The sequence below is a fragment of the Poecilia reticulata genome, chromosome 2 (assembly GCF_904066995.2).
Source record: "Poecilia reticulata chromosome 2, P_reticulata-male-v2, whole genome shotgun sequence".
In the NCBI taxonomy this organism is placed as follows: Eukaryota; Metazoa; Chordata; class Actinopteri; order Cyprinodontiformes; family Poeciliidae; genus Poecilia; species Poecilia reticulata.
The window spans coordinates 19,266,462-19,280,079 of record NC_088831.1 but is presented as its reverse complement, the minus strand read 5'-3'; the positions used below and the strand labels follow the sequence as shown (position 1 = coordinate 19,280,079).

Below are 13,618 nucleotides of genomic sequence, written 5' to 3'. Positions count from 1 at the left end.
TGAGATAAATTAATTTTCTATTTTCTAAAATGAAAAGTCTTGTCTTTTTAAAGAAAACAGAAAAAAATCATGCTCATGGACTTCTCAAGAAGTTGAGTTGCAGAATTTAGTAAATTAATTGTGATATAATTTTGACCGTTTTTTCCTATGGTAGGCGATGCCACCTGCTGGCACAAATGGATAACTGCATTTGGTCAAAATCCGTGTTCTGACTCTTCCAGTGTGTTTCTTTTCTGTGTGTGTGTGTGTGTGTGTGTGTGTGTGTGTGTGTGTGTGTGTGTGTGTGTGTGTGTGTGTGTGTGTGTGTGTGTGTGTGTGTGTCACAAAAATTCAGTGTGGAGCTTCCAATCCGTATTCCTCAATTCTGGAAGTTGTGAATGTTTTTTTTTAATTAATTTAACTGCAGTGCAAGGATATTTTTGATATCATTGTTTCTTCTTATAGTAAAATCATCCAACATAAACCTCCAGACATTGCTGTAAATGACCAAAATAAATGAAGTAACATAATTAGAGATATTTAGAAAAGTCCAGAGCTGGTTGAAGGTCGCTGGATTAGGGTTATACTGGTGAAACATGTATTTATTTCTTTATTACATTAATGTTTGAACCAAAACCATATACTTTGGTTCTGTTATACTTCCAACAACCTCTCCAGTATATTCTGTCAAAGTTTTGTTCGAGTAAAGGGCTTGTTTACCAGCACCACACGCCTCCTAAACATCCTAGCAATTTCTATTATTTGTTTTTCAGTTTTAGTGTCCCACATAGCAGCTGTGTTAAATGGCTTAGAAGTAAAAGTTTTAAATAAATATTTGATCATATCTCTACTTTTAGCTTTTTTTTCAATCTGGGATCTTTTTTTTCTTCTTTTCCAAATAATGAGCCTATTGAGACTTTAACGTCACTTTGGGTACTCCAGCCCTACAGCTTCTCCTTGACAGTGACTTTCCTCTATTGTATTATTTTCCCAGTAACAGCTGAAGACTTTATGACATTTCCTTTCAGTTTTTATTTAGTAAGGCATGTCATGAGCACAAGGCATAAAGGCTCATATGCATTGTAGAGATACAACCTGTGCTTTCTTATTCTAAAAAAGAGGGAAAAAATAGATCTCCCTTCATCAAGATCCTCTCGATAATTCCTGATGTGGAGAAATTTCCTGCTCCATTTCTTTCCTTTTTGTTGTCGTTTTCTACACTGATTACATTTCTGAAATACAATAAATGAATGGAGGATGAAACTACTCATGCAAGCTTTAGATCAGCTTCTGTAACCTCCTTTCCTGGTCTATTAACAATGCAAGGTCGCATTGACCTTCCATTCTGCTAAACTCCATCACAAAGGACGTCTTAATGTCACGTCTTTTAAATGCTCTATAAACACACATCTGCATAAGGAGCAAACACCTCTTGCTGCACCAAACAGCAGAGGGTTTTTACTTTTATGTTAAATTAAAGTGTGTTTATGGGGATTTTCATTAAATACCAACTTAAAGTGGAAATCTGAGAAGCTGCAAAATTTTACACTCCATTTTGGTTTCCTGCTCTGCCCTCTGAGGCCGTTGTCCTCAATAAACTAAAGACCAAAATACCTCGTTAAACTTCTGCTCACCTCTGATCCCACCGCTGCCACCATTTGTAAGGTAGTTTAGGCTCAAGGATCAGAGGTGAGCAGAAAATCAGGACCAGCCACCGCTTCAGTTTCTTCCAATTACTTTTTTATTCAGTCTTTACTCTGACTTCTCTCCGAGCATCCAAAAGCTCACTGTTTTTATACAAAATTGGCACCACACCTGTGCTTGATTGGACACAGCCACCAAGGAACAGGTCAAACAAACATTTAAACAGAGAAACACGAAAACTACAAATCAATTTACAAACTCCTACATAATGAAGTTATCTGCAAAATAAATTACATAATACAAGATAACTCAAAAGGTTATTTTTAAAGGAAAACAAACAAACAATACACAAAAGAAAAACCCTCTAATTGGTAGAACCCAATAAGGTAATCACTGACATCATCCAGCCATTTAACCAGGAAGTACTGGGCCGGCCCCTCCCATACTCCTGCAGATCTACAAGGACAAATGATGGTGAGTACAAAGAAAAGTAAATACACCTTGAAACAAATTCAACCCATAATCCAGAAATAACAACTTTAACCTAAACAGATAGATCCTGCAACATAATACTAACACAAACAAACCCGGGATAGTAAGTGAAGCAAAATGGCAATTGAATTAATTATTATAACCAAATATAAAAATAAGTGAATGAGAAAGAATAAGGGACAAGTGGTGAACACAAACTGAACCACTTTGTCACAACCTCTACAGTTATGGTTTGAATGTCTAGTCTATAATTTAAAGTCTGTCAGCATATGTGTCAGACATCAGGACACTTGATGTCATTTTCTGGAGAACTGAATTGGAAAAAAATTTTAACCAGAAGTAAAAAAACATTTTGGTAGTTCCTTTCCAATGATATTCTTCCAGTAGTACCAAGTGACCATTACCCGTAGTCACCACAATTCATAAATAATAATTGATCACACAAAGAGAGTAACTAGATGTCTCAACAGTACGTAATTTAATTGTCAATCAGCATCTTCAACAATCAGCACAGGTCTTTACTTCCTGTTTTGTTTTTCTCTTCATGTTCAATCTGGTACATTGGGATGAATTTCCAAATGGTCTCTCTTCCGTGATGATGTCACTGTTGCCATGGTTTCGTCGGTAATGAGCTGAAGCAGCTGCTGTGACACCTGGAGGCTACAATGAATCCAAAATGATCGTTTAACAAACCCTAATTGTATCACTGGTGTATTTAATTTGATAAAACATTGTGATGCACAGATTGGTCACGTAGGGTCTGTGTAAGTGGACTAATGTAATCAATTTAGAAAACCCATGTTAACACTACGCTTTTGGTTTGCGGTAAGTAAAGGTTTTGTTGGTTATAGGTATCTGTTCCCTAAGCCTGTTTTATTCCAGAATCCATGTACAACATGGTAAACCGGTCCAATAAAGGGAACATGACAACTTTTTGCTTTTCAGCTGTGTTCAGACCTGCAGTTCATTATAGCTCTCTGCTCTCGTTCCCTAAATCAAAAAGCAGGTGAAAGAATATGAAAGAAAGAAAATGAAACGGAGAAAGATGTAGAAAATACCTGAAGAGTGATGTGGTACCTAGTGACAAACTCCAAAAATCAATGGTTAACACAACAGGCTAGTAATAATAAAAATGTCTCCAGCTGGAATTTGGGTCCATTAACACAAAGTCGGGTTGAAGAAGGAGTCCTTTCAAGTCTTTTTGTCTCTTACATGATAAACCTGCCTTGCTGTCTTGCAGTGAACTTCCTGTTTGAGCTATGAGACATGAAACAACCGTTCATTAAAATGTCCAATTCTTTAATAATCCTAGACTTGTAAAGTTGACATTTGTGATTAATGAGACTCCGGAGCAGGAGGCTCCAGAGGTTTTATTTTTGACAGAAAATTAGGTACAACAACTGGCATTCTGAAACCAACCTAGGAGGCAGAGGTTGCAGATTAACGCGGTTTCTTCGAAGGTGATTAGGAAGGATCTTGGCACCTGTTGCAGGAGGAGTAACGCCATGCTCACAGGAGAAGGTGAGCATGCCCACAGCGGCAGGAAGCAGCGAGCGACTGAACTGATGCAGGCATCTCTGTCAGTTTTCCAGGGTGCAGCAGTGGAGTGAGAGCGTCAGGGGGCAGCAAGGGGGATGAGTGAGAGGAAGGACACCCAGGTAGGTGTTTCAGAGGAAGCAGCCGGAGGAGCCTCATGAATGTCGACCTTTCCTCAGCTTTTCAGAAATGCACATAAAGGCAGAAGAAGATAGAATCTGAAATAGCAACATCCAGCAGAGCCCAAAAAGTCCAACAGATGAATTTGTCAGCCCCATCAACTCAGTCCATTGACCCGTCTGACTCAGGACAAGCCATGAAAGAGGACAGGCTTTGTCTAAAGCGTCTGTGACTCATCTAATTGATGTGACTGCTTAGTGGTTGACATTTTGTAAAGGCGCACGCTTCACAATGGCCGATGCCACAGGATGAGTCAGCCCAGTCGGGGGAAACACTCTTCGCTACTCAACGTGTGAATTTTGAGGCTCCGGCAACCAGAAGGAAACCAGTGGATTTCTCTTCATTCTCTCTATAAGAGCAACGTCTGCATGACAGACGGGGAACATATGTTCAATTAATGTAGGAGTGTGATAGACCAAAAAAATCTGCAACAATAAATAATTTCTGAAATGTATGCACTGGATTTTACAGGTACTTACTACACTCGTTATTGTAAAGCAATATATTTTGACTAAAGTTTGTTTTTTGTGAAAAAATGTCTCTGTGTGCAAAGTAAATTAATGTAAGCATGCAAAATAAAAACTAGAATGTTTGGAAACACTGCTTTGAAAAATCATTGCTCTGCACTTCAGAAATAAAAAATTATATAAATAATTTTCATACAGGAAGTGACATTCACATTCACATCTCTAAATATATTGTCTGCTTTTATTCTATTTTAGCGTGAAAATGAGTCAAACATTACTATTGTTTTGTATGTGTTCAAAAAAGTTATATTCGCTGAACCCAAAACCCCCACAGTTCTCTATTTTACCATCAGGACATAAAATTGATTTAAAAATTTGCAGAATCAACAGATTTAGGATTTATTTTTCTACCTACTGTTGCTGTCCTTTCAGATACTTCTGTTTTTTTTGTATGTCTACACTGTGGTGTTTTGTTCAAATCATATTTAATCAATCAAGTTTCAATTAAGTTTATTTGTATAAAACATTTCAGCAACAAGGCAAAGTGCTTTACATCATGAAAGCATAAAAATATCAGCCACCAATTATAAAACCAATAACAAACACTGCTTTTTGTCAAGTGCCATCATCAAAATTGACTGTATTTATAGTTGTTCAATACTTTTATGACATTTTGTCTTTTCATTTTTCTCTTCTCTCAGGTACGTATCCATTTAATGCTGTTTATAAAGCAGTAATGTTGGAAACCACCTTTAAAATGATTCGTTTTCATACTGAAAAGTTTTGATGATATGGATTGGTGAAGAGCAGCCACCAGGGGGAGCTGCAGTACCCTCCTCACCACTTCCTGGTTCACTGCTGTTTAGCTTCAGAGCCTAGCAGCCAGACTTGATGCTGGAATCTAGTGCATTGTGTATGCAGTTGTCAACATAATATTGTATACTTCAATCTGTCACTAGGCATCAAAAATCTGTTTTTTAGCTTCTTTCTGCATTCTGTGTCTCAGTTTCCACTGCTGAGTGTGAAGCTCATTCTCCAGTTAGGTAAAGGGTTTGCATCTACATTTGTGATTTCACTTTGGATGGGCACAGCTGTGCTTTAGTGCATTTTAAAGATTAAACAGATAGCTGTGTGTAAAAAAAAACTACAATGGATTGAATGTGACATGCCCTGTGTATGGACATGAAGAAAGACGTTAGAAGCTGAGAAATGCACCAATGTCAACACCATCAGTAGTAGTTAGTCAAAAAACAATGAACCACAAATGACCTACTTGTCTTTTTCCTGCTTTACCATCACTAACAACCAACAACGTATTTAAATGTTCACTTTTAAAGAGACTCTTACAGATGTTATCCAACCGTTTGGTTTTTTTGTCACTAGCAAATTCATCCTCACAATAAAAAAGGATGAATTTCTACCTTTGGATTACTTAACATTGACATTTTTAAAAAGGTCAAATTTATTGCCTCATCCTTTAATGGTGTCAATATACTGTTAGCCTTGTAGCATAGCTGCCTAAGTCATATTTTAACATTGCCAGAAAACAAGAAAAGTCATTAAAGGGAAGACTTTGGCAAATAAGGATTTTGGACTGTAACAAATGTTCTGATAGGCTGACGACAGGCAATTAGGCAGAGTGATGTAGCAGTGTAATGAGATCAATATCATGCAGTTATCTCAATTTGGTCAAAATGTGATTTAGGCAGTCATGCTATGTGGTTTATGGTCCCCGATCGACATGGCAAATAACACAAATCTGAAAGAATAAAAATGTTTCTGTGTCCAATTTGTCTTTGACTGTAGATGATCATAGAAACATATGAGAAACGCTGGAACCTGCCAAAGAGCCAGACTGCCTCAACCAAGTTGCTAGTTTGTCATTTTGTGAAGTTATAACAAGCTATTGAGTACATAAAAAGTCAATTTTGCATAATACAATTGCAAATCCACTTGCTGCACTACCCGTCCTAGGAGTCATAATGTTACACCTGATTGATTAAATCTTTAGAAAGTTCAATGTTTGGTAACAATCTGGCAGAAAATGAGTGTGTGTGAAAAGAAAGAATTGTCTTTTTCTGAAAATGGCTACAGAAACGATGCCAGTCAACCGTCAAAAACCAACAATGCACAATTTCTCCAACAACTGCTCTGCTTATTTGTTCTGCTTCCCAGGTGCTTTAAACAGTCTGAAATTTTTTCCAAACCAGCAAGTCGCTTTTCCTGATAGTACACGGTAAAGAGAGAAAAAAAAGAAAAGGAAGGAAGAAAGAAACGCCTCGGCTCAGGAGATATTTCTTTGGCACGCAAGTGTGAGAAATGATGAGAAGAAAGGAGCATTGATCAGAACCTCTCCACCCATTTTCTGTGGCTCGGCGGCTCCCTCCTGTTTCCCACAGGCGCTTTGCGCGGCTCGATCGTATCTGTTGTGGCATTAGGCTGAGAGGACGGCTTCATTTTTATCAGCGGAGGATGCAGGCATTTTGTGAGGTCATGGCACTGTCGAGTTGGTAAACACATCCATCAGACGCTGAGATGTGAACCCACAGTCACAGTCTCTCTGCTCTGCCTGGCGCTCAGGAGTCACTGCTTTCACCTCGTCCTCTCAGCGTGACAGGAGATGCAGGAAGTGGCGGCCGCTGCGCCGTCATGTGTGTCGCACTTAATTGCACTTTTACTGATGGTTAATGAAAACGTCAACTGCTTGAATTACCCTTAATTACCTGAAATGAAGGTTGTCACTAAGCCAACAGTGTCTCATGTTTTTCGTGTTTTCTGAACACATTGTTACTCAGTTAACTCTCATGTATGGTGGCCCTGAAGTGCAAACAATGTCAACAAATCACTTATCTGACCTCTGCCGTCCTGCTCTGTTCCGCTCGATTCAAATCTCGCTTACAGTTCAGTCTGGGTTTTTCTCCTGTTTACTAAGATATTTATCAGCTAACAGAAGGAGAATGTGAACAATGACGTCGATATTCATGTATTTTCTGATCGTTTGACCTTTCAGGGTTAAATCGGTGGCCAATAAACTTTTGTGCAAAGTTGTTTGTGACTAAATTGCTCCACCTGTGTCCTTTGTATACAAAAACTGCTTTTTAATAGATTGGCAGATTGTTTTTTTATGAATGCAGCTGTCCTCACCATAGATGGCAAATGTATATGTTTTATGCCTTTTTAACCCCTAAAATTCCAGTTTAGTGATTGGAATATCAAATTAAAACAAGTAAACCACACACCACCATATATAGAAATCTGTTTCTTGGAGAGAAGATGGGTGAATATTATGGAGAACCGAAACTGACGAAATTAAAAAGAAGTCATTTAAAGTATTTTTGTTTTTAATCTAGAGCAGATTAAAGATGCATCTTACCAAGCAGAAGTAAATAGAACTTTATATCTCTGTAATTGTTTATGACACTAAGTCATTTTTAAAATTAAGACTGATCAGCACTGTGATTCCAAGGCAGCAAGACAAAATCAATAAACCAGCAAAAGAAAATGTAGCATGCTGACTGTTGTGGAATAAAATAAAAATACAGATTTCAAAAGTACAAAATTGATTATCAAATCAAACATGGAGACATTTCTCTGCCCACATCAGTCGTATGTAGTCCACAATCTACAAATACATTGTTAAAAAAACATTCTGTTGGGGTTTTTTATTCATCAAATTGATGATTTGGAAACATTCCAACAGAAAATGCTTCATATCCATAAGTGAAAAATGCGTTGTCAAAAAAAAGCTGCCCTGGTTGATTGCGATCGTTCTAGAGAGAGAAAATAAAGCCAAAACTAACTGCATTTCCATTACAAATGTACGCAAAACATTCTCAATATTCACAACTGCTGAGTTTCTATTAATTAAGAAACTCAATTAAAATCACACGTGAATAAGTTCGTTCATCCTCCTACCACTTCCTGTCGTTTTCTTCATCATCCTGTTGTTGATCATGTGACTCGTTTGATGCAAAGAAAGTGTCTTCATTACAATTTGGCAAAATAAACCAATTTCGATACGGCTAAAAACAAAAAAAACCTCATCCTAGTGCCAAACTTTTATCAAAAAACCAGAGCTTTTTCAAAATTTCTATGTTCCTTTAAGCAAATTTATTTTCAAAATGTCAAATTGTGCAATTATACTGTCAATAGAAATGTAGCTTCTGCTGAAAAGAATGTAAAAGAGTATGTATTTTTAAGCATTAAAACAATAGCCTTGAGAATGTGGCAACACAACATATTTATTAATCTAGGAATAAATAAATTTACAGGTTATTATGATGAAACCACATTAACCTGTCGATGAATCTGCAGATCCATTTGAGTGTCTTCTGAGCTTCAATTGAAACCTTTTATGCTTCGATCAGCACAGTAGCTCCTGTTTGTACTAAGATGAATAAAACGGGGTTAAGATGTCTGCTTTGCCTCTGGGATACATTCTACAATATTAACGTTGAACCTCTGATCACTCTTAAGTTTCTGATATTTGCATTTAGATCAAAGCAGCGTTTAAAAAGATTGCTTAAACTCATGAATGTATTCTCTTCAGATCTGCTGCGATTCCTCTGATCTTCGTCTGATCCTCTTTTCGTTTGTCTTTTATCTATATTAAGTCATCATTTTTACATGGGCGAGCACATAAATCTGAGATCATGTGTTTTTCTGTCAACCGGCCCCACATATGTGTTCAGAATTAACATTTCGAAATCTGGATATTTTGGAGAAATGTACCAGCCGCAGTTAAAGGAGAAGAGGCCTGAACGAAGCCCAACGAACCAGTAACGTCACTGCGGAGCTGATTTTCAAAATGTTACGCTTTAATGCATGAAGAAATGTTTCCTGCTTAAAATTTGTGTCTATGCTACTTTCCATTAAATACTTAAAAAACCAGAGAAGGTAAGATGACTCTAGAAAGTTACTAATCCACCCTTATTGAGTCCAAGTCGGGTCTCAAGGGCGCGACTCTATAAGTCGAATCTTTATTATTAGTGTGACTCGAGTCTTAAACTTGAGTCACTCTGACTTATCTGAGCGCTGCATTATCTGTGACATTGACTTTTTTGTTTCTTGACTGTTTTTGTAATGCATGCTACACAGACTGTTACTGTCTGGGAGAAATAAAACCTGGTATCTTTCACTCCAGGCAGCAGAGTTTTATTACATGGCAGGACTTGACTTTCAAATAATCACGTGGTTTATCTGAGTCTCAAAGTGAAAGTGAAAGTGGCTCGTTGTCTTTCTCTCCTTCAGCAGTCACCGTGTTTCAGACAGCAGCAGCTGCAGTAAAGGTAATGTCTCCACACTGTTCAGATCAGCTACTAACTAAGTCATATTAGCTTGTTGGAAAGTTTATTTGACACCTGCTGCAGCATCTTGTCTTAAACGAAGCCGATCAGGAAGCAGATATGTTCCCAAACAGCTCCAGTATTCATGATGAGCTTATGTTTGTTTACATGTTGACCTTATTTCACATGAATGGATATCTAATGTAGCATATCAGCTAGCTAGATCATTTCTCGCTAACATCTATGGAAAACTGTAAATCTGGATTTTAGTCAGTTAGCTGAAAGGAATCAAATTACAAAAATATATATAAGATAAAAGCAATAAAAGTATTAGATAACTGAATATTTATCTCTGTCTGTCTATCCAAACTCAATTTACCCCGAATTACAAGACCCGCATCTCCACTGTGAACTGAGTTTATGCTGCTGTCGCAATAAGCAATTAGTTAGCATAATGAATTAAAATTAGCTCATCCACTTTGATGATCAATATTTTTTTAAGGGCAATTTTATTTAGGGAGTCATCATAATCCATTTTTATTTATGGTTTCAGTTGTTTGTGTTTTATTATTATTATTATTATTATTATTATTATTATTATTATTATTATTGTTGTTGTTTCTATAGGTTGTTTTTGGTTGTTGTGTTTTACTTCGGATATTTCAAATGTCTTCCAGTTCCAGTATGGAGTGTTCTGTATAAAATTGAAGTTCATTACTCTTTGAAAGGTCATAATCATTATATTTGTTGAAAATTGTATCAAAACGTCAATATTATCGTTTATCGCAATAATTCCTGGGTCAATTTGTCGTTTACCAAAATGTGTTATCATTGACTGTTGTGTCAAACACAACAAAGAAGTTGCTAGTTTCATTTTTTGTTTTTGATTTTCAATTTCAGTGATCATGTGTGATGTTATGGACAGATGGTGGAGAGGTATGTATTTATCCGCTCCTGTTTTTCATTGTGTTCACAGTTTTCTTTGTTAATATTATTTTTTTTTTAAAAAAAGCTTATTGGCTCTGGTAAATTGGTCCAATACTTTTGCACCAAGGTTAAGAGTAGATGAAATTTACACAATGTGCAGTAAGCTTCCCAATAGTTATTACTAACGAGAATTGGAATTGAAAACAAGCTCCTATTGTCTTGCTAAAAAAGACCTTTAAGTTAGTTCAACCATACAAAGATATTTGCACAAGAAACTGGACCAAAAATACTTGGCAAGATTTTGTGTTTTTGCAGTGTATCTCAATAAAATATTTATAAAAGCTCTGAAAATTTTTCCAAATTTAACATAGTAAAATGTTACATTTTACTACGAACTTGCATTGTTACATTTTACTGTTAAATCATGCTAAGAGACTAGTCTTAGCATGATTTTATGTTTCCTAACAACAATGCTTTCCAAGATTTCTTGAAATGCTTTCAGGTCCAATTATAAAGAAGTTATATTTTACCTAAGTTGAAAAGTTTAACCCGAGCTGTGATTCATTTATTCCAATTTTTCACTGTTACAGATGAGTGAAAATCACTTTTGGTGTAAAAAAATCTGCTCATCTGCATTATCTTATTAGCTTCTGTTCATGTTTTATTTATTTATTTTAGATTTTTATCAAGCAAACACAGTTAAGATCTGTGTGGTCAACTCTGGACAAACCTTTGGAGCTCATGATGAGCTGCTGAACCAGCTGGGGAGGAACTTAAAGCTGCTTCAGACGGACCGGGACAGAAACAGCGTCACCATGCTCTTCTGTCCAATCACCTCTCGTGTCGGGTCTGATGTGGAAGCAGCCATGAGCAATCTGTCAGGTAACATGTAAAAGAACTACGAACTTCCTGTGTAGCTTTTTCTTTTCAAAGCTCTAACTTAGACTTCGGTTATTGTCATCACACAAAGACTCCACAGTGAATTTGTCAGCAAAGTGTCGTAGCTTGGTTACCGAAGTTCGGGTTTCCCCAAGTGTATTATAAGCCTAGCGGGCCATCAGGCTTTTCTTGTGCCCCCACCAGGCTTAACATTGCTTATTTAAGTTTTTCTGTTTTAATGTATGCATTTTTTAAGACTTTATAATTGTTGTTCAGAAATTAATCTTTCAATAACACATCACTATCAAATGATATTTTCAAATTTCTTGTCAACTTTAAACATTTTTTAACTCAAAAACATGATGGTCCGTTGCATGAATGACTCTCCAGCCACTGGACTTAGCAAGTTTTCGGGGGGGGGACCTTGGGAGTACACAGAAAAAATATACCAAAAATGTATGTTTGACTATAAATACATATACATACGTATATACAAGTGTTAAAGAATAAAATATATATATATATATATATATATATATATATATATATATATATATATATATATATAGAGAGAGAGAGAAAAATTATTGTACAAATAATAATATGTAACTAAATATATATCAGAGGCACCAATTAACACAACATTGGACTGTTAAGACAGTCAGCAAAAATATTGACTTTTCAGACAGTTTTCTGACTGGCTCTGTTACTTTTATTCATCACCTGTTCTGTTTCTGTTTCTTCTTCTATGAACAGGAGATCAAAAAGTGATCCTGGTCCTGATGCACCACACCAGAGATCCCAGCTACTCCACGGCCGGGACGGACTGGGCAGACGTCTATCCTAACGTCATCTCCAGCGTTCATGTTCTCTTCCATGAGAGCGTGCCAGGACTACTGACCTGTTCTCAAAACAACCTGGCGGTGGATCAGATGCTGAGAGTGTTGAGTTGCTCCAGAGAAAGTTCTTCATTGGATGTGACGCGGGTTGTATTAATCTCCATAGGAAACTTGTTCAGACATCATGAGCTTTTTATGGGCGCTTGTTGTCATTTCCTTATTCTAACATAAAATAGATTCTAAATCAATTTGTACTGACACACATCAACATCGGCTTGTTCACATGTATTTTCCACTTTATGCATGTGAACAAACACACTTTTTATCTCAGTGCTGCACTACTGCCACATTTCATTTACCATAGAAGTCAAAACTTGAAACTGTAAATGATGTCACACTTGAGTAGTTGGAGAAGTCGCGAATGCAACATGGCGACGGCCAAACAAGCCATTGTTAGCATGACCTCTTAAAAACATCGTTTAAGCAAACAGTTTAGCATTGCAGGACCTACATATAATATTGATTTTTAGATACACTCTTACTATTATCTTGTAGAATAAGCTTCTTTTCATTATAGTTTACTACTGTTAATTTGAGGAGCGGCCATATTGGATCTCAAAGTCGCCGTTTGAAAAATCCTGCAACTTTCTGAGAGGAAAGTCTGAATTTTGGGGGTGGAGGGGATTCCAGCTGATTTCACTGATTCAGATTCCAGAATTTTTGAGTTTCGACTGAAACGCAGCACTCAGCCATGGTGAGTGAATTTTTCTAACTTAAGCGAGTGAAAACTATAAATAGATGCTAAAATCATACGCATGGTGAGATTTTATTGGTAAATTATTATCTCAAAATGTTGTATTCAGTTACTATTAATGTTGGTTCTTATCCCAGTTTGGGCCAGTTGATTATTATAAAATATGACGAAGTTAAGGTAACTCCCTCGGGTAGATATTTATTTTAACCATATAATATATTTTCTATAAAGTAGACAAAAGCTCCTTTGAAATCACAGTGCTATAGTAAATGTGAACCACAAACCCCATTAAAAATCAATTACTCCTTTCATATCATACAAGTCAACATATTATGGGATGCGTTTTGGGATGCATTTTGCATGGGATGCATTTTGTATTTTGACAATAAATTTGCTAAATGGAAACATGGCAATTTCTAAAAAACAAAATGTTTTGGCGATAAGCTGAGGTGGGTTTTTCTGGCCGTATTGAAATTGCTTTAATTCTCAAAACTGCAATGGAGACACATGATGAACAGCAGGATGTTGCCAATGGAGCAAACAACAAAGAAGTCAACAAGAAGTGAAAGCGCCGGGTTTTTAATAACTTATCTCGTCAACAAACATATTCACAATTGCAGTGTTTTCTTATGTAAT

The 13,618-nt window shown here is 36.6% G+C and overlaps 1 protein-coding gene across 1 annotated transcript; it reads left to right on the top strand.

The window, feature by feature from the left end:
- Positions 1-9,431: 9,431 nt before the first annotated feature.
- On the top strand, positions 9,432-13,347 carry LOC145548661 (uncharacterized). The gene is made up of 4 exons (XM_081599494.1): positions 9,432-9,586; positions 10,484-10,519; positions 11,189-11,392; positions 12,146-13,347. The coding sequence occupies exons 2-4, from the start codon at positions 10,489-10,491 to the stop codon at positions 12,457-12,459; spliced, it is 549 nt and encodes a 182-aa protein (XP_081455620.1). The 5' UTR covers positions 9,432-9,586; positions 10,484-10,488; the 3' UTR covers positions 12,460-13,347.
- Positions 13,348-13,618: the final 271 nt, after the last annotated feature.